Source organism: Aythya fuligula, chromosome 24 (genome assembly GCF_009819795.1).
Source record: "Aythya fuligula isolate bAytFul2 chromosome 24, bAytFul2.pri, whole genome shotgun sequence".
NCBI lineage: Eukaryota > Metazoa > Chordata > Aves > Anseriformes > Anatidae > Aythya > Aythya fuligula.
In genome coordinates this window covers 6,020,890-6,040,981 of record NC_045582.1, presented here as the reverse complement: position 1 = coordinate 6,040,981, position 20,092 = coordinate 6,020,890, and the positions used below count along the sequence as shown (strand labels likewise).

At 60.2% G+C, this 20,092-nt stretch overlaps 2 protein-coding genes across 2 annotated transcripts; one reads left to right on the top strand and one right to left on the bottom strand.

Moving 5' to 3' along the window:
• Window positions 1-1,587: 1,587 nt before the first annotated feature.
• On the top strand, window positions 1,588-16,196 carry SMARCD2 (SWI/SNF related, matrix associated, actin dependent regulator of chromatin, subfamily d, member 2). Its single transcript, XM_032202740.1, has 13 exons — window positions 1,588-1,635; window positions 9,323-9,507; window positions 11,046-11,088; window positions 11,629-11,751; window positions 11,867-11,986; window positions 12,166-12,261; window positions 13,244-13,345; window positions 13,627-13,788; window positions 14,048-14,145; window positions 14,420-14,555; window positions 14,670-14,792; window positions 14,882-14,983; window positions 15,100-16,196. The coding sequence occupies exons 1-13, from the start codon at window positions 1,609-1,611 to the stop codon at window positions 15,151-15,153; spliced, it is 1,371 nt and encodes a 456-aa protein (XP_032058631.1). The 5' UTR covers window positions 1,588-1,608; the 3' UTR covers window positions 15,154-16,196.
• Window positions 16,197-16,273: 77 nt separating this feature from the next.
• Window positions 16,274-19,664, bottom strand: PSMC5 (proteasome 26S subunit, ATPase 5). The gene is made up of 12 exons (XM_032202741.1): window positions 19,542-19,664; window positions 19,291-19,362; window positions 18,902-18,971; window positions 18,705-18,802; window positions 18,303-18,359; window positions 17,943-18,173; window positions 17,604-17,730; window positions 17,251-17,441; window positions 17,048-17,146; window positions 16,800-16,910; window positions 16,605-16,691; window positions 16,274-16,375 (listed from the first exon to the last, which is right to left on the bottom strand). Exons 1-12 carry the CDS (start codon window positions 19,578-19,580, stop codon window positions 16,322-16,324), a joined length of 1,236 nt encoding a protein of 411 aa, XP_032058632.1. The 5' UTR covers window positions 19,581-19,664; the 3' UTR covers window positions 16,274-16,321.
• Between the last annotated feature and the right edge of the window lie 428 nt (window positions 19,665-20,092).

Sequence of the window (20,092 nt, the reverse complement as noted above, 5' to 3'; positions counted from 1 at the left end):
GACTCTTCATGGCACAGCCACAAAGCAGCTCAGGGTCAGCCCTGACCCCACAAGCTGCAGGGTAGCGACAAGCAGCAGCCTCTCAGCATGGGATGGAAAAGAGAAAAAAGAGACGACAATGAACACCCCCACGTGAACACTGGGATTTTTTGGCCACCCTGTGATGAGCAGCAAGGCCCATCACAGCATGCCGGAGCTGCCAGAAGGCCCCGTCCCCCTTAGGGTGCCCATTTTCACTTGCAGTTCCAGCTGAAAGGTCTGTTAAACATCCACTTTATTACTCCTAATCCAGTGCTAGAAGATAAAAAGCCTTTCGCATCCCATCTGTGGGATGGCCTGGCTGCTGCCTTCCCCACCACACCCCGTGTGGGCAAAAAGGGGTGCTTCTGGTGGGCCAGGAGGGATGGTGACCAGGGGACGGCTACCCCCGGGGATGGAAAGGAGGGAAAGGAGGGGGAAAAAAGGAGAAAAGGAGAAGGGAGCGAGCCTCAGCCGACTGTCGGGCAGCTCCCCTGAGCAGGTATGGGGAAGCCCCCGGGGCCGGGACAGGGGGACGCAGACGGAGGCAGACCTAGGGCTGCTCCGCACCGTGCGGTGCACACTGGCTCAGATGGGGGGCTGAGGGGAACGGGGGCCGCGGCCAAATACTTGGCACACAGCAGGCCCAGTGGGGCCGCTCACACGTGTGCTGGCACCGGCGGCTGGAGGGGCTGGAGCACCACAGGCCCTGGTGCCACAGGCCTTGTGCGGCGCAGCCCTTGCGCACATGGCTGTACCTGGGGTCGCTCAGCGCCCACTGCCACATGCAGCCTTTGCCACTGACACAACACATGTACACACACTGATACATTCACACAACACACCTACACACACTCACATACTCACAGACACACACACACACACACACACACTCAGTCACATACACACTCACACACTCATTCACAGTCACACACACAGTCACACCCACACACACTCACTCACACACACACACACTGACACACTCTCACACACACACCCTCACACACACAGTCACACACACAGTCACACACACACACACTCACACACCCTCACACACCCTCACACACCCTCACACTCACACACACTCACACTCACTCACACACCCTCACACACACCCTCACACACACCCTCACACACACCCTCACACACCCTCTCACACACACTCACACACTCACACACTCACACTCCCGCTCCCGTTGCCCGCCTTGCGGGTTGCGCGCTCAGCCCTGGGGGGCGGGGCCATGAGCGGGGCGGGGCTGCCCTGGGGCGGGGCTACCGGGGCGGGCGGGGCTCGCTCTGGAGGCGGAGCCTGCGCGGGGGGCGGAGCCTGCGGGCGCCGCGCGCTCCCTGCAGCCCCGGCCGGCGCCGCCGCCGCCGCTTCCGATCGCAGCGCGGGCGGGGCCGCCCCCCCCCTCCCCGCTCCCCTCAGGCACCGCCATGGCCGCCCGCGGCGCCTTCCCGCTCAGCCCCCTACCGCCCGCCGCCCCCGCCGCCCCGCCGCCCCCCGGGCCCGGGCCCGGGCCCGGGCCCGGCATCCTGAGAGGCCCCAGCCCGGCTCCGGCAACCGCTGCGGCTCCGGGATACCGGCCCATGGGGCCCGCGGCCGCGCAGTACCAGGTGGGGGCGACCGGAGGGGGGCGGGGGGGGTCCTGAGGGGGGCCGGAGGACGGGCGGGAGGGGCCGGGGGGGGCCCTGAGGGGGCTCGGGGAGCCCTGAGGGTGTTGGGGCCGGGGGGGGCTGCGGGGCTTGGAGGCCTCGTGAGCTGTGGCTGGGCCGGGGGGGGCAGTCTTGGAGCTCCATCTCCCCGTGTGCCCCTCCCGGCACCCAGCCCGGACCCGGCCTGAGCCCCCCAGCACGGCCCCCCCGGGCTTGGCTCAGGGCAGGTGCCCCCCCCCAACCCCTCCCGGGCCCAAAAAAGCCCAGGGCGCTGCGGGGTGGCCGCGGGTTTACCAGGCCTGGCTCCTCAGCAGCGCCCGCCGCTGCTCCGTACTGCGCCGTGAGCGCTTGGCAATTCCCAAAAAAGTTGTGGGAGGTGAAGCCATCGGCCCTGCGGCAGCGTGTGGGGACGGGGGGGCCCAGTCGAGCACCCTCGGGGGCCGCTGGCGATGGGAGAACCCCCCCGGGAGGCGCGAGCTGCTGCAGGACGCCGTGCGCGCAGCTCTGGCTTCGCGGCCGTGCCCCCGTTGCACGTTTCGTGCCCTGAAAGCCGTTTGCCTGCGTCTGTTGCAAACGTAGAGGTGACCGTTGCAAACGTGAGGTGGGTGTTTTCAGGAAGAAGATGGAGTGGTGGTGATGCAGGTGCTCGCAAATATTAGGGGAAAGAATGGGGACAGGCAAGGGCTGGGAAGGGAAATCCGATCAGCAGTCCTGGAGAAGCCACAGAAACTGCTCTTTCTTCTGCCTGCAAGTGTTTTGTAAGAGAGAGATTTTGTCTGACGCTCACTTTCAGCCTCCCCCTGCGTGCGCAGCTTGCCTGTTGGTTCGCTCATGCACGCGGGGCGATTATTTTGGTTCTGGTGCACAGCAGAGTCTTGCAGACAGGCTGGAAATGGAGGAGCCCAGTTGTGCAACGTGTTCTGAACCACTGACGATTGCCTCCTCCAGCACTGCCGCGTTGTTTGCACGCATTAAAACTTAAGAAATCGATGAAGCCAAGGGAATTTCCAACTTGTAAACCTTGCTAACAGAAAATGAGGAAACGACCCGGGAAGCCGAAAAGTGAAAACTGAGATGGCGCAGCCAAGACCAATCCGGGCGTGCATCGGCTGTAACTCGACTCAAAGGCTCAAGGGCCAGGCGGGATCCCGAGGGTTTGCCTTGCAGCAGGGTGCAAAATCCTGCCGGGCATCGCTTGCCGCTCCACTGCGGGTAAATGGGAGAACATATGCTTGTTTTCCCCCTGTGCCAGCCAAAATGCTGTGCTCAGAGCAGGTGCTGGAAGCGTGTGGATGGGGTAGGGTGGGACTGAGCATATGGCGCTGCGCTGCAGCCTTCGGGAAATCCACATCGCACAGGGCGGCAGCGAGCAGCGTGGGCTGTGCCTGGCCATGGGCTGTGTCTGGCTGACTGCTTGATGGCGGTTGCCTTGCAGCGGGAGGGGACAGCGGGTCTAATCAATACGGTCTGGCCTTTGTTTTGCAATTTCCAGGCGGTGGAAAGCAGCTCCTCCCTGCTGAGCGGTCAGCCCTGCCATGCCCGCGGGACCTCTAAGGGGGTAGCGAGTGACTCAGGCCCCTTCTGCTCTGTTATGCCCTGGTGTGAGAAAGAACTTTGTCCATTATTTGGCCACTAGAAAACACAACAGCCCTCATGTATGTCAGTGAGTGCTTAGGGGCTTCTTAATCAGTGGATTATTAAACATACGCTAATCCTCTGACATCCTGGCACGTCTGGTTATTCGCTAGCAGCTCAAGGAGGGAATTCAAGAGGACAACTCCCTCTGGCACCAGTGGGAGCTGATGTTTCCAGAGCAGAAAGGAGAGGGATTTTCAGGAGCGTGCTCAGGGAATGGGTGATTGGCTGCTTGGTGGCAGCTGCCCGCATTCCGACACACAGGTTTGTGTAAATTCAACAGGAGTTACTTGTGTTTATTGTGGTGCAAGTTTCAGGCTCAGGAGATTTCTCCCGAGATACGAGATTGATGCTGCTGTAGGGAGCAGGCTTGGCTCTGTGACACAGCTCTTCTTTAACACAGGTCATGCAGTGGGGAAAGGGTTGTGCAAAATGGTGCTCTGGCCTTGAAGTTAGCATGTGCTTTTGCTTTACTGGCACAAATCAGTGGCAAAAAGCAGAGTTAGTGAAGTGCCACGTTAAAAGGGTTTCATTGGCACTTGCTGACAAGAAGGAATCCCATTTCCATGGGACGGAAAGGCTGTTGCAATCCAAACAACTGCTAACAAATTGATTTCGGAGGAGCCAGGAGGCTGAGCTGCTTTGATTCCTCGTGGAGTGGGGCTCTGGATGGCCAGGGCAGGGTTTGGGGCTTGCGGTCTGCAGATCCACTGGATCCACGCTGGGGAGGAGGAAAGTGGGCTTCCAGCTCGTCGGGTGAGCGGGGCCGGCTCGGAGGCAGCTCGGGCACAATGGCTGGGGCCGGAGCTGCAGGGACCAGCCTCGTGCCCGGCTGTGTGACCCACCCGTCCCGGGGGAGACGGTTTCCAAGGCAGGTTTCATCAGAGGCTGAGCATCCCATTAATTTAAGTGATGATACAAAGCAGAGAAATGCTCTCCTCTCGGGGCAAGAGGGAGGCGGGCAACCACAGAGGCCGGAGCACCCTTTGTTTCTCCTGTGGAGACATGGCGGTGAGGTTCTGCTGGGTGGAAAGCATCTCCAGAATTCGGTGCTGAAGGCCCTTGCTCTGTCTTCCTCTGTTCGGGGGCTCTCAGCACCGCTCCCTGGACATCTGAGCCGTGTTTTGTGCCAGGCACTGCTCTTCCCATGGGTGCCTCCGTGCTGCCTTACCGAGGCTACCGCAGTTTCTCTTTCAAGTGGGAACCAAACACCTTTCTTCCTTGTTCCTGCTTGCGTTAACACCTCTGTTATCATTTAAATCCCTTGCCTTCTCCCTTTCTCTGCCTGCTGCGGTCTCTTTTCTTCAGGTCGCTCTTTGTTTCTGGTCTCCTTCTCCCCCTGTCCTGCCCTCATCGCCCTACCCTTCAGGGAGGGCAAATGCAGGATGTTGGCACGAGGTGAAAGTCCCAGGCCATAACACGCGCATCACGTCTGTGTGCTCACCAAGTCCCTGTAGCATGGAAGCTGTGGAGAAAACTTCACTAGCTTGGCCTTTCCCCCGAGCCCGCGTGTCACAGTGTACAAGCCCGGTGTGCTCGTGCCAAGGGCAGCGGAGCTGCTGCCTGGGTCCTGACATGAGCCGCGCAGCCTGCACGGCTCGTGGCAGCCAGAGCCTCTGACCTGGAACATCTGTGGCTGCAGATATGAGGCCCCAGACAGGCAGGTTTGTCAGGACCCGAATATCTCGGCTGGTGCTTGACGCATTGCCAGCACATGTCCTCAGTCTGCTCGGTTTTGTTGCCTGTTGCTTTGCCATTCCTCCTTTCATTTACTACTGCCTCACCTACAGATTTTAGCGGAGACTCCGACTCCTGAAACGCGGCCGATCTTCCAAGCATCGCGAGCTGCCTTGGTGCAGCAGCCTGCCCGTGGCTCGGAGCTGGCTGGGAGCAAGGTGCTGTGCGAGAGCTCGCAGTGAGCAGCGGCACCTCGGTGGCAGTAACGCCTTGCTGCTGAAGGTCGCTGCCAATGCTAACCCAGGCTCTTCCTGGCACCCTCCCGGGAGGGATTTGCTCATGGATAAGAATGAACAGAGACATAGCAGCCTTTGGAGGCATGCTGCGGGGCCATGGTTCACCCCAAGCCATGGTTTGGGGCGATTGAGCTGTCTGTGAGCCCAGCCCGATGCAGAGCTGGGATCCTGTCCGAGCAGGATTTGCTTTTTGCCTGTGGCACAATGGGAAGCTGGAGGAGCTCGCAGGAAGAGCCGTCCCCTGGCGCCACTCCAGACTCGGCTTCCAGAGCCCTGGGTGAGGATGCACGTGGGCTTTCCCTCCCTGAGCCTCAGTGTGTGCAAAGAGTGAACGCTCCTTTCTGCGCAGAGCCAAAACGGGATGTGTGTCAGGAAAGGCCGGTCAGCTGGCATGTTTATGAGCGCTTCTCGAGACTGTGTTTTGGGGAATTAGCAGGAAGCCGCGGGGGCTCGGGGTGTCTCAGCCCTCTCGCACGCACGTGTCCTTCACGTGGTGGCCCTCGGGAGCGCGTGCTCCACTCACATTCCTGACGAGAGGCGCGGTGGGACGGGCGAGCTCTTGTTTTTGATGCAGATGGTCCTTTTTGTTTGTGCTGTGCCTGGGAGGAGCTTCCCCCTCCTCGGGGGGCTGCAGGGAAGATCTGTGCTCTCAGAGGGAGGACAGAGAGAGACTCTGGAGCTGTTCTCTGAATTGCAGCTTTTCTTCCAACTCGCTCCCAAGCCTGCCTTCTTGCAGATCCATCCTTCAATTTATTGTTCCCCTTGTTTTTCCCTTTCTGCTACCAGCATCTGATTTCTGGCCTGCCCTTCCTCAAGAAGAGGTTTTTGGCAAGCTGGGAGGCTCCTACCATGCAACCAAATGTCCATCGAGAGGCATTCCAGCCCCCGCTAGATCCAATTGAAGCTGACTCTAAACAGAGCTCCCCGAATGCAAGAGGCCTGCACGCTGACCTGGGATGAACCACGGCACTGCAGCCAGCCCCATTCGTTCTTTCAGCTTTGGCAGGGAGCAGAAACAAGCTGTTTTCTGTCCCATTTCCAAATGGCTCTACTCATTCTCCACGGGGAGGGCTGGATGCCATCCAGCTCGTTCCTTGGAGCGGAGCTTGCGAGATTTTGCCCTTTGTCCGCCCTGCTGGCAGGAGGAGGAGGCGGTGGTGGGACAGAGAGGGGAGGATGAGGAGGTGTCTGGAAGGGGCAGGACCAGAGCACTGCTCAGATGAAGAGGGGTGGATGGAGCCCCCGAGCCTGCTCCACGGAGCTCCGTTAGCCAGGAAGGATGTGAAGAAGGTCTCAAATTGAGCTGCTCTAATAAAAGTTCCTGAATTTAAACCCTCCTGCATCCTGCTAATTTCCAGGGCTTCTGAAGGGTGCTGGAGGCTTCACCCCGCTGGGGCTGTAATGCTGCTTAACAGCTTAACCAGAGCTTTTTAAGGCTGCGCTGTGTTTGCGTGCCAGGAGCCTGCAGCCTTTAGGCCAGGGGGCTGGTGGCCCCAGACGGTGCTGGCTGGACACAGCAGGGGCTGCGCTGCTTTGCTGAGAGACTTCTCCATCTGCTTCTTGCAAATCTTACGGGTAAACAGAGAAGAAAACATACGCGGAGGATTCTGCCTTCCCTGTGGTGCTTGTCAAAATGATCAAATGCAGGTCCACAAGGGGCTCACTCCACAGGCAGCTTCACTGAGGCTGATGGTCCTGGGTCGTCTGTGGAAGGGATGTTCACGTCTGCAGTAGGACAGGTCCGCTCGTCCTTGTGCCGTCTCTCTCCTGGCCGACAGAAGCTTCCCTGGCTCTGAGCAGTCTGTGGCCTCCCCACAAGCAGACAGACGCGTGGGAGCCGTGCAGTAGATGTTACCCTTGTGTGGAGCTGTTGAAGACCTCAGTTCATTTCAGACAGTCCCCGTATCGCTCATTTCAGGGATGGATTCAGCAACGTGACCCAGGGAGTGGCACAGGAACCTCAGGGCCTGGTGTCAGTGCCAGGGGAACAGGAGCTGCTTGTGGCCGTGTCTTCTCATAGCTGCTCAAGAAGGCTGCCAGCAGTGTTTGCCCCAGCCATGGGCTTGCGCAAGGGGTCCTTGTCCTGCAGCTGTGTCAAGCTACGTGCAGGGAACCTGCGAAACCCTGGTTTCACTGTGGCACTGCAGATGGTTTTCTGCATGGGCTGCTGGTGCTGGAGCAACACCCAGGTGTTTCCTTGGTGGCCATTTGTCTTCTCCATGCTGCTGGTGGCTCAGGGGCTCTTAGACACAGTGTCACGGGTGACCGCAGAGTGTCTGCATATAGCCTTGGCCCCCTTTTCTGGGGGTTTCCCTATTTTTTTTTTTAAATCTAATTACAAGTTTCACAGCCCCTTTTCCTGGCTCGCTTGTTCTTCAGAAGCCCTCGCAGGCAAGTCAGCACAGTTCCCAGAGCACGGTCCTCCAGTAGCTGTGCTGCACTGCTGAACAGCCCCGGGCAATGAGCTGCAGTGAGCAGGACTGCACAGACAACGCCTGTGCAGTCCTGCTCGTTGCGAGTCATTGCCCAAATGTGGCTGATCAAAGGGAGAAAAACATCTGGGGGCTGTTAGGAAAAAGCTTTTGCCTTGTAGCGCAGGCAGGTTGGTGAGCTGTGGAGCTGTAGGTGCAGCTTCAAAGGCAAGCTGAGCAAAGGTGAAAGCAGCATATGGTTGTGCAACAGGCTTTGTGTGTGTATTTTTGAAACCCAGCGTGGAGTCCTGATCCTGCCACTTCCTGGCCTGCTGCTGCTTGGATTTCCAGCTGTGAGGCACTTCTCGATGCTAAGGCTGGTATTTTGGGGATTTCCAGCTGGGTTTGGCATTTGCAGAGATGCTCGTGGTTCTGGAGGAAGAGCCATTCTTGCTCCTTGAGCTCTTCCATGTACTGTTTGTTCAGCCACACCAGCAAGGAGGTGAGTGGGTTTGGGCTCTGACCACCCGCCATGGCTCTGAGCCTGCCTGAAAAAGCTGCTGAGGCCAGGCAGGCTGCCAGTGGTGGTCTCACACTGGGTTTGCACTGCAATTAATACCTGCACGTAGATAAACTCGTCAGCCTGCAGCATTGCCTGCAGCTGAGCTCTCCTTGCCGGGCTCCTGGCCCCTTCAGGATAACGAGGCAGCTTCGTTAGCTCTTTTTCACCGAAGCCTCAATTCTGTCCTCAGGATGCAGGTCAGAAGCAAAGGCGGGAGAGGAGCCACGGGGATTGTCTTGGCATGTCGAGGAGCCTGTGGCAGGGGAGAAATGCTGTTCTGCTGGCTCCGTGGCTTTCCCAGGCTCGCCAGCTCCTCACCAATGGGGAGCTGGAGGATCAAAGGATCCCATGAGGGTTTTGGCTCAGGGTGCCAGCAAAGCATGCTGGAGCAGGTAGAGGCAGGCAGCAGGGGGATGCTGTGACCATTTGTCAAGTGCCCGGGGGCTGCGCGTGGTGCAGAGCCAGTGGCACCCGCAAGCTGGCAGTGCTGGTGCTGGCCAAGGGGCTGTGAGTGCTGCCCCAGGTCAGGACTCCTTGCAGAAGTTGTTCAGCATTACACTGGGGCTTGTAAATGCCCCTCCTGGGTGTCTGGAGGGGAAAGGATGCAGCAGGAGCTGGAGTGCTGGTGGGGATGAACCCTCGCCTCCATCCCCTGTGTGCAGGGGACGTCCCCATCCCCAGAGCTCAGCCTCCGCCCTGCACATCGGCCTCATGCCCAGGCTGTTAGGAAGGGGTGCTACCAGGAGGAACATCCACCAGCCCCAGAGACAAACCCACCACTCAACCCATGCTGCCATCAGCAGTCCCTGGGGTGTCAGGTCTGCGCCACCACAGGTCCGATGTCCCTCTCTGCTTGGGGAGGAGCACGGCAGCGGCTTGGCTCCACACCTGCCAGCACACTGGGTGTCCCCAGCCCTGCATCCATCCTCGGGGTGAGGCCCCTGTGGTCAGCTCCTCCTCCTGCTTTCCTCTTCCTCTTCCTGGAGGAATTATGGCTGCTGCTCCTGATGCCCTTTCCCTGGTTAAGGGCCCATGTTTAACGCCCCTTCTCCTCTCTCCCGCACCAGCGCCCTGGGATGCCTCCAGGTGGCCGGATGCCCATGGCGGGGCTGCAGGTGGGCCCACCGGGAGCACCCCCATATGGAGCAGCCTCCCCGCTGAGACCTGGCCTGCCGCAGTCGATGATGGACCCGTTCAGGAAGCGTCTGCTGGCCCCCCAGTCACAGCCGCCGATGGCCAGCCAGCGGAGAGGGTAAGGGGTGGTGCGGGAGCACCCGCAGTCAGGCTGGAGTCAGGGGGGTTGACCTGCTGGGTCCGGCCGCTGCCTCCTGGTTGCTTTGCTCCACCAAAACCCACAGCACGGCTCAACCCCCAGCAGCAGGAGAGCTGCCAGAGCTTGGTGCTGGGATGCAGAGCGGTAGTGGCGGGTGAGCGTGGGGGACAGATCGCTTGGTCTGCGGCTTCCCCTCGCTATGAGCACCAGTAGCCAAAAAGCCTCGCTGCACTTGTTGCCTTCAGCACCGGCTCCTCAGAGTCTTTCCCCCTTCTCAAGGGAGGGCGTGCTGTTCCTGGCAGGCACAGATGCAGCTGGATGCTCATTCCCAGTCCTGGCACAAGGCAGGCTGCTCCCAAGCAGAGTTGATGGGGGCAGCAAGTTGCAGGGATGCTCCATGGGACTGCGGTCTCAGTGTGACTGCTTGGGCTGGTCTCTGTGCCGTGGGGCTCTGCCAGCAGCTCCTTGCTTGTTTATGAGGCTGCTTTGCCTGGTCCTGTTTCCGCAAGGGTTTCTTGGTTACTGGAGGCTGTTTCTCAGGGCCCCTCTGTCCTAACAGATGTGCAGGTCCTGCTCCCTGCCCTTGCTGCACAGCAGGGCTTCTTGATTCTTTCACAGGGAGTCACAGTCTCTGTGCCAGGGCTGCACATCCATTTAGTGCTCCAGAGCAATTTGGGGACTAAGGACGAGGGGCAGAGGCATCCTCACCTGCTGAACGAGGACAGCAGCAGCCGGATAAGGCCACAGCTGTGTGGGATCAGCCATGCATGGCCGGGGAGCTCTGGGTTGTACGCAGAGCCCAGCCAAGCTTCCTTGTTCCCAGCTGGCTGTGGGGTGGTGGGCCAGGACCTGCCAGCCCTTAGTGGCCAAATCCTGGGACACCTCCAGATGGCAGCATTGATGCCGCATTTCCTGCCCTGTTGGTTTAGACACTGCCAAGGGAAATGAAACTCTCCCCATACTGGACTCTACACATCTGAGCAAGAAATGGGGCAGAAGACGACAGCATTTTCCTGTGTATTTCTCCTTGTTTCTGGGAGCTGCACAGCAAAATGGGCCCAGGGACTGGGTTTCTTTCCCTGCTGATGGTATAGAGCTCCCACACCTCCCCCTCTGCAGTTGCCTTGGCTTGCCCACAGGGATCTAATCTCTTATCCACTTGCTCCAAGGGCATGTACTCTAGATGCTCTTACAGACTTCCTTCATCCCCTTTCTGCAACTCCAAGTGACAGTCCCCTAGAGCAGCCTTGACAGGCGACTTACTCCCTCAGATCGTGCTGTTTGCTGCATCAGGAGCCTGGAACCTGCCTCAGACTGAACAGTGCGCATGGCATGCAGCTGGCATTGCCACGGTGACACCTCCCCAGAGTCTATCCCCATGCATCATGCCTGGAAGTGGCCAAAAGAGCCACCGGGCTCTGGGCAGTGGCCCCCAAGACGAGGCAGCAAGACCCACGGTGTCCTGCAATTGCTATAGGGTTATTTATTTATTTTTTTTCTGTCCATGCGTCTTGCAGGGTGAAAAGGAGGAAGATGGCTGACAAGGTCCTGCCACAGAGGGTGAGTGTCACCTCAGTGCAAGGTGATGTTGGAGTGAGGAGGTCCCCATGGGAGGATGATCGTGTTCTCACCGGGCCATGTTCTGCTTGCTCACTGCTTCTGCTCAGTCCCAAACTGGCCTGGAAGATTTCTGTCTCATCCTGTGCGGAAGCAGGAGAGTGCAGCAGGGTGTGCACAGGTTGGACAAGCAGGACTTTGGGCAAGCAAGAAGCAGAAGTGGCTTAGGGTGGAGACTCCAAGTTACTCCTGAGCTTCTCTCCTGGGGGTCTCTTTTGACAGCACAGAGTTTAGTTACCTGCCTGTGATCCAGGGCAGGCCGTCTGGCATGGGGATAAGTTCCAAACAGTACAGCTCTGTGATCTGGGGAGAGCTTTGCAAGGCTGTAGTCTTTGTTTGAAGTGAGGAATTGTTTGAAGTGACAAATTGTGCCAGGCCTACCACTTGGTTACTCCTTGGTATGTCAACCTGGTGCTGATGGAGTTGCTGGGGTTGGATGTGGGGGCTGCAGCACCATCCTGACTGACTGCTTCCACTTGACAGATCCGGGAGCTGGTCCCAGAATCCCAGGCCTACATGGACCTCCTTGCCTTTGAGCGCAAGCTGGACCAAACCATCGCTCGGAAGAGGATGGAGATTCAGGAGGCCATTAAGAAACCGCTGACGGTGCGTGATGGAGCAGAGCAGCGAGCAGCTTGGGGGGGAGGTGGAGGTAGGAGACGGGTGCTGCTAGCCACCCTCTTGCTCCAAGTGTCCCCCTCTTTGTTTTCCTATTCCACAGCAAAAGCGGAAGCTGAGGATTTACATCTCCAACACTTTCACCCCAGCCAAAGAAGAAGGGGAGGGTGGTGAGCGTGTGGCCTCCTGGGAGCTACGTGTGGAGGGCAAACTGCTGGAGGACGTAAGGATATGGGCAGGGATGAACCAGGAGCGGTAGGAAGGCTGTGCTGGTTTCACAGTGCTCTGTGCTGAGAGCCAAGCTGCGATGCATTTGGCTCCCTGGGTGCTGGAGGCGGTGATTTGGGCTGGGGCCCTCCATGATTGGCAGTGTCAGGCCAAGCCTCACACTCTGTTTTGCAGCCAAGCAAGCAGAAGAGGAAGTTCTCCTCCTTTTTCAAGAGCCTCGTCATCGAGCTGGACAAAGAGCTGTATGGGCCAGACAACCATCTGGTGGAGGTGAGCTGTGCCTGGCTGTGTTGCAGGGCTGCCTCTGTGCCCTAGGCAGGATGGGGAGAACTGGTTGATGCAATGGGAGAGGGGAGATGGTCCTGCCACTTCCCTTGCAGGTGCTCAGCTCCCCAGCCCAGCATCAGCAAGGTTCACTGGATTCTTTGGGGTGGAGAGGCAGCTCTGGTGCTGCTGTGTATGCAGGGGAGCAGTGCTGAGCCCTCCCCGGGGACCACACCACTGCGCTTTCCAGGCTGCAGCTTTCAGTTCTGCGGGGCTGGCTGGCAGCCCGGCGTGGCCAGCCCTCCCCCTCTCACCTGGACAGCTCCCAGCAGCAGGCTGCAGCTCCTGGCTGCCCCAGGGTTGGCTCTTAACCCCCTCACACCTGCAAGTCCACAGCTGGAGCCGAGAGGTGTCAGGCTGCAGCAAGGATGTGGCTCTGATGTATGACTTGCAGGCAGTCCCAGGCCCCCAAGAGATTTGTGAATCTGGGGCCAGACACAGGTGATGATACCCCGTAGGTGGGATCGGGTCTTCTGTGGGTGCTTCTGCCTGATGCAGGCTTGCCCTGCACGCAGCTCATGCTGTTCCTGTGGGAAGCACCCATTTTTGCAGTGGTGCCCCCTTGGTGAAGGTAAATCCCCATCACATGCGGGATGGCTTGTGAGAGCAGCTGAGACATCCAGCCCCTGCAGTGGGTGAAGCAGCACCCCAGGAGCTGTTTGAGCCTTTGGTATCAAGTGCTTGGGCTGTTATGCAAGCAGTCCACCCGAACTGCCTACAGCCATCTCTGGGCTGAAGCATACCGGTGTCCACAGGACCGAGTTGGCTCCCTGGGTGGATGGATTGGACTCCCAGGGACTGCCTGGGGGGGGCACGGAGGGTCCAGGCTGTCTGCCTGCCTGCACAGAGCCCAGGCACTGGCTCCGTCATCTCCTGGGTCCTGTTAGTGCTTGGCTTGCTTGAAGAGTCACCCCTTGCTCTCTCACAGTGGCACCGACTGCCCACGACCCAGGAGACTGATGGTTTCCAAGTGAAGCGTCCTGGTGATGTCAATGTGAAGTGCACCCTGCTGCTCATGCTGGATCACCAGGTAGGTGCTGGGGGTCGTGTGGGAGCTGCCCCCGCTGGCATGGCTCATCTGGAGCAGTTAGAGGAGCCTGGGCTGGGGCAAGAGCCTCATGAGGCTATTGCGATGCTCTGGGGTTATTTGGTGTGGGGCACAGTGGAGATAAAAAGGAGCAGATAGAGCTCCAGGCATGGCCCTCACAGCCTGCAATGACCCAAGGGCTGTGTGGGGCACTGTGCCTGAAGGAGGGCCCTTCCACGTGCCACCCCCTCCTCTCTTTAATCCCATGTGTGCTGTCCCTGCAGCCACCACAGTACAAACTGGACCCTCGCCTGGCTCGCCTGCTGGGGGTGCACACCCAGACCCGTGCCAGCATCATGCAGGCGCTCTGGCTCTACATCAAGCACAACAAGCTGCAGGACAGTCACGAGAAGGAATACATCAACTGCAACCGCTACTTCCGTCAGGTCGGTCCGTACCCCTCCTTGGCATGCCTCGTGGGTGCCCCTGCCCTGCTGTAGCAGCACGACTCACCTGGGGCGTTGCTGGGAGGAGAGCACCCTTCCCACCTGTAAACGTCGGAAAAAGCATGCTCTGGTGTGCATCTGTCAGCTTGCCACGCACCAACTGGGGCTGGGGGAGTCCCTGCTCCTGCCTGGCCCTTTTCATGCTGGGTAGAAGAAGCCCCTGACATCGGAAGCTAAACACTCTGCTCTGCCCCTCCAGATCTTTAACTGTGTCCGCATGCGCTTCTCTGAGATCCCCATGAAGCTGGCAGGGCTCCTGCAGCACCCGGATCCCATCATCATCAACCACACCATCAGGTAGGGGTGTGGGGAGGTGCCGAGCACTACTCCTGGGGGTGGGCTGCCAGGAGGAAGGGGGGTACCTCCCTGATGGGGCACAGCATCCCTGGGTGCCACGCAGCCTCCAGCTCCAAGCAGCAGTGAGCACTTGGGAAGGATCAGCCAAACACTGGGGGCTCCTTGGGACAGTCAGCGGGGTACTTGCGTTCCTTATGGAGGGGTGGATCCTCCCCCGTGGCAGGGTGGAGGCTGAGGAAGCCTCCACCCGCCCCAACACACTGCCTCCTCCCAGCGTGGATCCCAATGACCAGAAGAAGACGGCCTGCTATGACATCGACGTGGAGGTGGATGACCCTCTGAAAGCTCAGATGAGCAACTTCCTGGCTTCCACCACCAACCAGCAGGAGATCGCCTCCCTGGATGCCAAGGTGCGGGGTCTCCTGGGGCTGCCCCCCGAGCTGTGTCATGTTTAGGGGGACTTTGCATGACCCCAGCTCCCACCCGGTCACCCACAGCTGTCTCTCATCTCCTGCCCTTTCTAGATCCACGAGACCATTGAATCCATCAACCAGCTGAAGACACAGCGTGACTTCATGCTGAGCTTCAGCAACAACCCGCAGGACTTCATCCAGGAATGGATCAAATCCCAGAGGAGGGACCTCAAAGTAAAATTTCAGGGATGGGCCAGCTGAGAGTCCAGGAGGGAGCCACCTGCGGTGCTCACCCTCTCTCCCCCGTGCTTTGCTTTGCGCAGATCATAACGGATGTGATTGGGAACCCTGAAGAGGAGCGGCGAGCTGAGTTTTACCAGCAACCCTGGGCTCAGGAGGCTGTGGGCAGACACATCTTCGCCAAGGTGGGCTCTGCGCCGGGTTGGGGTGCTCCCGTGGGCTGAAATGAGGGGGCAGAAGGGGAGGGGGGGGGGGCTGTCCCAAGCCTCTTTCCCTGACCGCCCACCCTCACCTCCTCTAGGTCCAGCAGCGTCGGCAGGAACTGGAACAAGTGCTTGGGATCCGCCTCACTTAAGGGGCCAGTGGGGGCTCGGGAGCTCTTTCTCCTCTCCCTGCTGCCTGAGCCTGACGGTACTTCTTACTGGAATCGAATACAGCACTTGCACAAACCCTACGTGCCTGGAGGGGCTCGGAGCCCCTCATGCCCCTGGGCTCCCCTCAGCCAGGAAGCTCTAGCCGCAGGCAGAGCAGCAGAGGGTCCCCTGCTTCCCCCGAGTCCTGCTGCAGCCTCTCTGGTGCATTAACATGTCCTTGCTTTTGCCGTTCACCTCTCCCTGTAGCATTGAATGCAGCCCTCTGTGAGCGCCTTGTCCAGCTCGCTCCCCTCCTTGCCCTGCCTCTGGCCAAAGCCCTCCTGGAGTTTGCTGCCTGCCCCGCCAGCCCTCCCCAGCACCATGAGGGCAGGCCTGGTCCTGCCCCTCTTCAACCAAAGTTTGTCATTCCAAACGCCAGCCCTGCTGGTGCCCGACGTTTTGCACTATTTTTGTGAACAGGTTTTATAAAAAAAAAAAAAAAAAGCGTTTTGTACAGTGGGTTTGTATTTGATTAATATATTGAGTTCCTCTTACTGCACTCATTGCCTCAAACTATGCAGTGATTCCTTGTTCTCAAAGGGCTGGCTTGGCCCAAGCTGTTCTTTTTATACGTGAGTTTTTAGTGTTGTTTTTGACAATCAGTTGATTGTTCCACCCCCTGCTGTTTGACTTAGAGACTTGTCCTGTGCCTGATACAGGTATGGGGGGAGGGGGGCAGAGGGGGTAGCTCTGTCCCCAAGAGCCTGTGGGCAGCGGGGACCCGGGGCTCTGAGAACTGGAGATGCTGGGGTGAGGGGCTAAGGGGACAGTGCCACTGCCCGCTGGCCCTGCTGAAGTGCCTTTACCCCGCTGGCCCCACGCCTGCACGCTCCTCACGGCACATCCCTGCCTTCTCCAGGCAGTCGCAGGCAGAGGGGGGGCGTTTACATATTCCCAGGGTGTATGGCTCAGGGGTGCCTGCTCTGTCTTTTGTGTAACCATTTTGTCTATTTTGGGTATTTTCTAATAAAACCAGTTAGCAGCAGTCTGTGTGTGTGTGCTGGGGTTCTTTCACGAGGAGCAGAGTCCTGCAGCCCATTTCCCCAAGTCAGTGCACAGATGTGGCCACAGCAGCATTTTATTAGAGATAACACAGCCCAAAGCTCACCCTTACTTCCAGAGCTTCTTGATGGACATGTTCTTCTCACTGTCCTTCTGCATCACCTGGGCAAGAAGGAGATGCTTGGTTCCCAGGACACAGCCCCCTTTTCCCTGTAAGGCTACCTAATCACCCACCAAACCGCCCTTAAAACCAGGCTCCAGCCCTGCGCAGGGAAGGGGCTCCTGTACCCTTCCACCCCACCCTTAGCCTCTCCTTTGCCCCTCAGTGCTGGCGTTGAGCCCCAGGGCTGTGCTGATGCTGCCGGGGACGGTCTGTGCCTGCACCGCCTACCTTGGCAACAGCCATCTCAAAGTCCTCCTGCGTGACGTGCACCCGCCTCTCCCTCAGCGCGTACATGCCAGCTTCTGTGCACACCCCCTGTAAGGGACAGAAACGCTCCAGCAACCCCGCTGGGTAAGGAGGGAGAAGGGGCAGGGCTGCCCAGAGCCCCCAGCCAGCCTGGGGCTGTGGCAAGGCCGGGCTCACCTTCACTTCTGCGCCCGATGCCCCCGGCATCAGCTCAGCGATCTTCCGCAGGTTGATGCCCCGCGTCAGGTTCATTTTCCGAGAGTGGATCTTGAGAATGTCCAGACGGGCCTGCAGGACAGCAGCAGCGAGGCGAGGGCTTAAGGCAAAGGAGTTATGCCCAGCCAGGGCTGAGGACAACGCGCTCCACCCCAAGGAGAGGATCTGGACTGCAGGGGACTGACAGAAGCCCCGGGCCCCCCACCCACCTCCTCGTTGGGAGGGGGGAACTCGATCTTCCTGTCGATGCGGCCGGGGCGCAGCAGAGCCGAGTCCAGGATGTCGATCCGGTTTGTGGCCATGATCACCTGCAGCAGGAGTGCAGCCCCTGTCACCACAACCGGGCACCCTGCTGCCGCCACGGGGCCAGCAGGACGCTGCCCCGTCCCCAGGCAGCTCAGCGCCCTCTTACCTTGATGTTCTTGGTGGCCTCAAAGCCATCGAGCTGGTTGAGAAGCTCCAGCATCGTGCGCTGCACCTCGCTGTCCCCACCAGAGCCACCCTCCAGGCGGGAGGAGCCAATGGAGTCGATCTCATCCATGAAGATGATGGAGGGAGCGTGCTCCCGGGCCATCACAAACAGCTCCCGGACCATGCGGGCGCCTGCAGGGGGACCACAGGGAGCTGAGCCCTGGCATCGTGCACCCATAGGTCACCCTGCCGGAGGGGCTCGTCCCGCCGCGGGCCACACCAAGGCGCAGGAGCCCTCAGCGGGGCTCCAGCTCGCATTGGCACTGGGGGCGGCCTCGCCCTGCACCATTTTACCTTCACCGATGAACTTCTGCACCAGCTCGGAGCCCGAGACACGGATGAAGGTGCAGTCAGTGTGGTGGGCCACAGCCCTGGCCAGCAAGGTCTTGCCCGTGCCAGGGGGGCCGTAGAGCAGCACACCCTGAAAGTGCCACGTGGGGATCTCAGCGACACTGCCAAGGGGCTCAGCACCCCCAGCAGCACTCCCGGGGAAGCATAGGCCCTGCTGGCAGCTTCTGCTCCCACAGAGCCCCAGGCCCAGGCAGCCCCCCAGTGCCGCCAGGACACGTGGGGACCCCTGCAGGGGCGACACAGCCGGTGCCACCCCCCCGGCCCACAGTGGTCGGGACTCACCTTGGGTTGGGCAATCCCCAGAGCCTCGAAGAGTTCTGGGTGCTTGACCGGCAGCTCGATCACTTCTTTGATCTCCTTTATCTGCTTGTCCAAGCCGCCAATCATCTCGTAAGTGGAGTCTGGGACCTTCTCCACCATCATCAGGGACACCAGAGGGTCCACTTTGTTGGGCAGGATCTTGTGCAGCGTGTAGCTGTCGTTGCGCAGGGCCACGCGGCAGTTTGGGGTCACCTGCGGCAAGAGCGGAGGGGAGCTCAATGGGTGGGTATCGCACAGCCCTTCCACGTGACCCCACAGCAGGGAAGGGGACAGGCAGCGCAGAGCCCCATCGCGTCCCCTCCTGTAGCCCCTGACACTCACGTCATTAATGTCAATGTTCTTGTCCACGTCCACCACGAACTTCCCTTCTGGGTGTACCTGGAACAGCAGTTGCCACCACAAGGGTCACTTCCCTTAAAAGTTCCCAGCCACATGCCCCAAACCCACCCACCACAGCGGGGAGGTGCCAGAGAACCCAGCCCCACCAAACACCCTGCACCCCAGGTGGCTCCTGCCTGCATGTGCACGGTTTGGGCCCTGGAGAGCTGCTGCAATACGCTCCTCTGGAGAAAAAAGCTCTCACTCCTTGTTTTTTAAGCTCTTACACCCCCTGCAAAGCTTGTGCACTCATGGGGACAAAGCAAGGGTCTGTCCTGCCCCATCCCATCCAGGTCCCGGGCAGGAGCCAGCCCTGCTTGCCCCTGTGGCACCTCAGCACCATACCTTGACGAGCACTTTCTTCTTGTCCATGGCTCTCACCACCTCCCCCACGTAGGAGCCCTGCTCCTGCAGCAGTTGCAGCTCTTCCCGCAACAGACGCACTATGGAGAGAGGGGGGACATCAGCACAGATTTTGGGGGCAGCCCCCTGCAGGGCTGGTCACGGAGCACCACACAGAGATGAAGGAAGCGGAGCCAAACCTTTAGCGTTCAACTCATTTCTCTGTGCTTGCAGGCGCCGCAGGTTCTGGCTCTTCTCGTTCACAATGAGCTGTAGGGAAAGAAGCTTTGCTGCGCTCTCTGCATCCTCACCCAACCACGCACACCAGCCACAAGCAGGCTCCAGCACGGGCGGAAGCACAGCACAGCCCTGCCCGGCAGGACGTGGCTGCCAGAACCTCGTCAGCAAGAGCTGGGCAGCACCGTCACCACCCCTACGGGCTGAGGCTCATCTCGCTGCCCTAAAACCCGGTCCAGGGGCCGTGCTCGGAGCCACCCCTCCCGCAGCAGCGCACCCTCCTCGTACCCCGGCGCAGGGTGCCCACAGCACGGGGAGGTCGCGGGCCCTCCCCCCCCCCAAGCCGGCTCACCTGCAGCTCCTCGATCTTGGACAGGTAGTACTGCCGCAGCCCCGCGCCGCCCTTCCCGTCCTCCATCTCCATCTGCGGGACAGACACAGCGCCGCTCAGCCGCCCCGCCCCCCGCGGCCCCCCTGCTCCCCGCCGAGTCACGGCGCCCAGCGGGCCCCGACCCGAGCGGGACCCGGCGCCGCCCCGCAAGCCGCCCGCGAGGACCCGGCCGCCCCCGGCCACCCCCCGGCGCCCCCCGGCGCCGCCCCGACCTGCTCGGGGCCGTCCAGCGCCATCTTCTCCGCCGGCATCGGGCCCCGCCGCCGCTCCCTGCCGGCACCAAAGATGGCCGCCGAGCCGCTTCCGTCGGCTGCCCCCGACGAGCGCACGACGTGCTGACGTCACTTCCTCCCCGCCCGCCTCGCCGGCCGGCGCCCTCCCGGCCTTCAGAGGAGGAGTGGCGGGGGGGGGGGGAGGAGAGTGCTCATGCGCGTTCCGGGAAGACCGGCGCCGTGCTGCGCATGCGTATTCTGCGCCCCATCGGCACGTTGCGGAGCGATCGGCATGCGCATGCGCAGTACGACGGAGGCGGGGGGGGAGTGCGCGTGCGCGGTAGTTTTTCGGCTGGGTCGGCGTTTGTCCGCCATCTTGGTAAGGTCGACGGCGGCTTCTCCGCGCTACGAGCCCCCGGAGGGTACGGACAGGCCCGGAACGACCCGTCCCGAGAGGAACCCGCCTCCCCCGAGCCTCTGCCGGTTACCCCGCCGGGTGGCGACGGCCACGAGGCAGCGCGGCGACGCCACTCCTAAGATGGCGGCGAGGG

Coding starts and splice junctions, on each gene's coding strand:
- PSMC5 (XM_032202741.1), bottom strand. CDS start 19,580: ATGCCGGCGGAGAAGATGGCGCTGGACGGCCCCGAGCAG. Junction 18,360..18,704: donor AGAAGAAAGTGCTCGTCAAG/GTATGGTGCTGA, acceptor CTGCTGTTCCAG/GTACACCCAGAAGGGAAGTT. Junction 16,376..16,604: donor TTGAGATGGCTGTTGCCAAG/GTAGGCGGTGCA, acceptor CTTCTTGCCCAG/GTGATGCAGAAGGACAGTGA.
- SMARCD2 (XM_032202740.1), top strand. CDS start 1,609: ATGGGGCCCGCGGCCGCGCAGTACCAG. Junction 11,752..11,866: donor CCATTAAGAAACCGCTGACG/GTGCGTGATGGA, acceptor CCTATTCCACAG/CAAAAGCGGAAGCTGAGGAT. Junction 13,346..13,626: donor TGCTCATGCTGGATCACCAG/GTAGGTGCTGGG, acceptor CTGTCCCTGCAG/CCACCACAGTACAAACTGGA.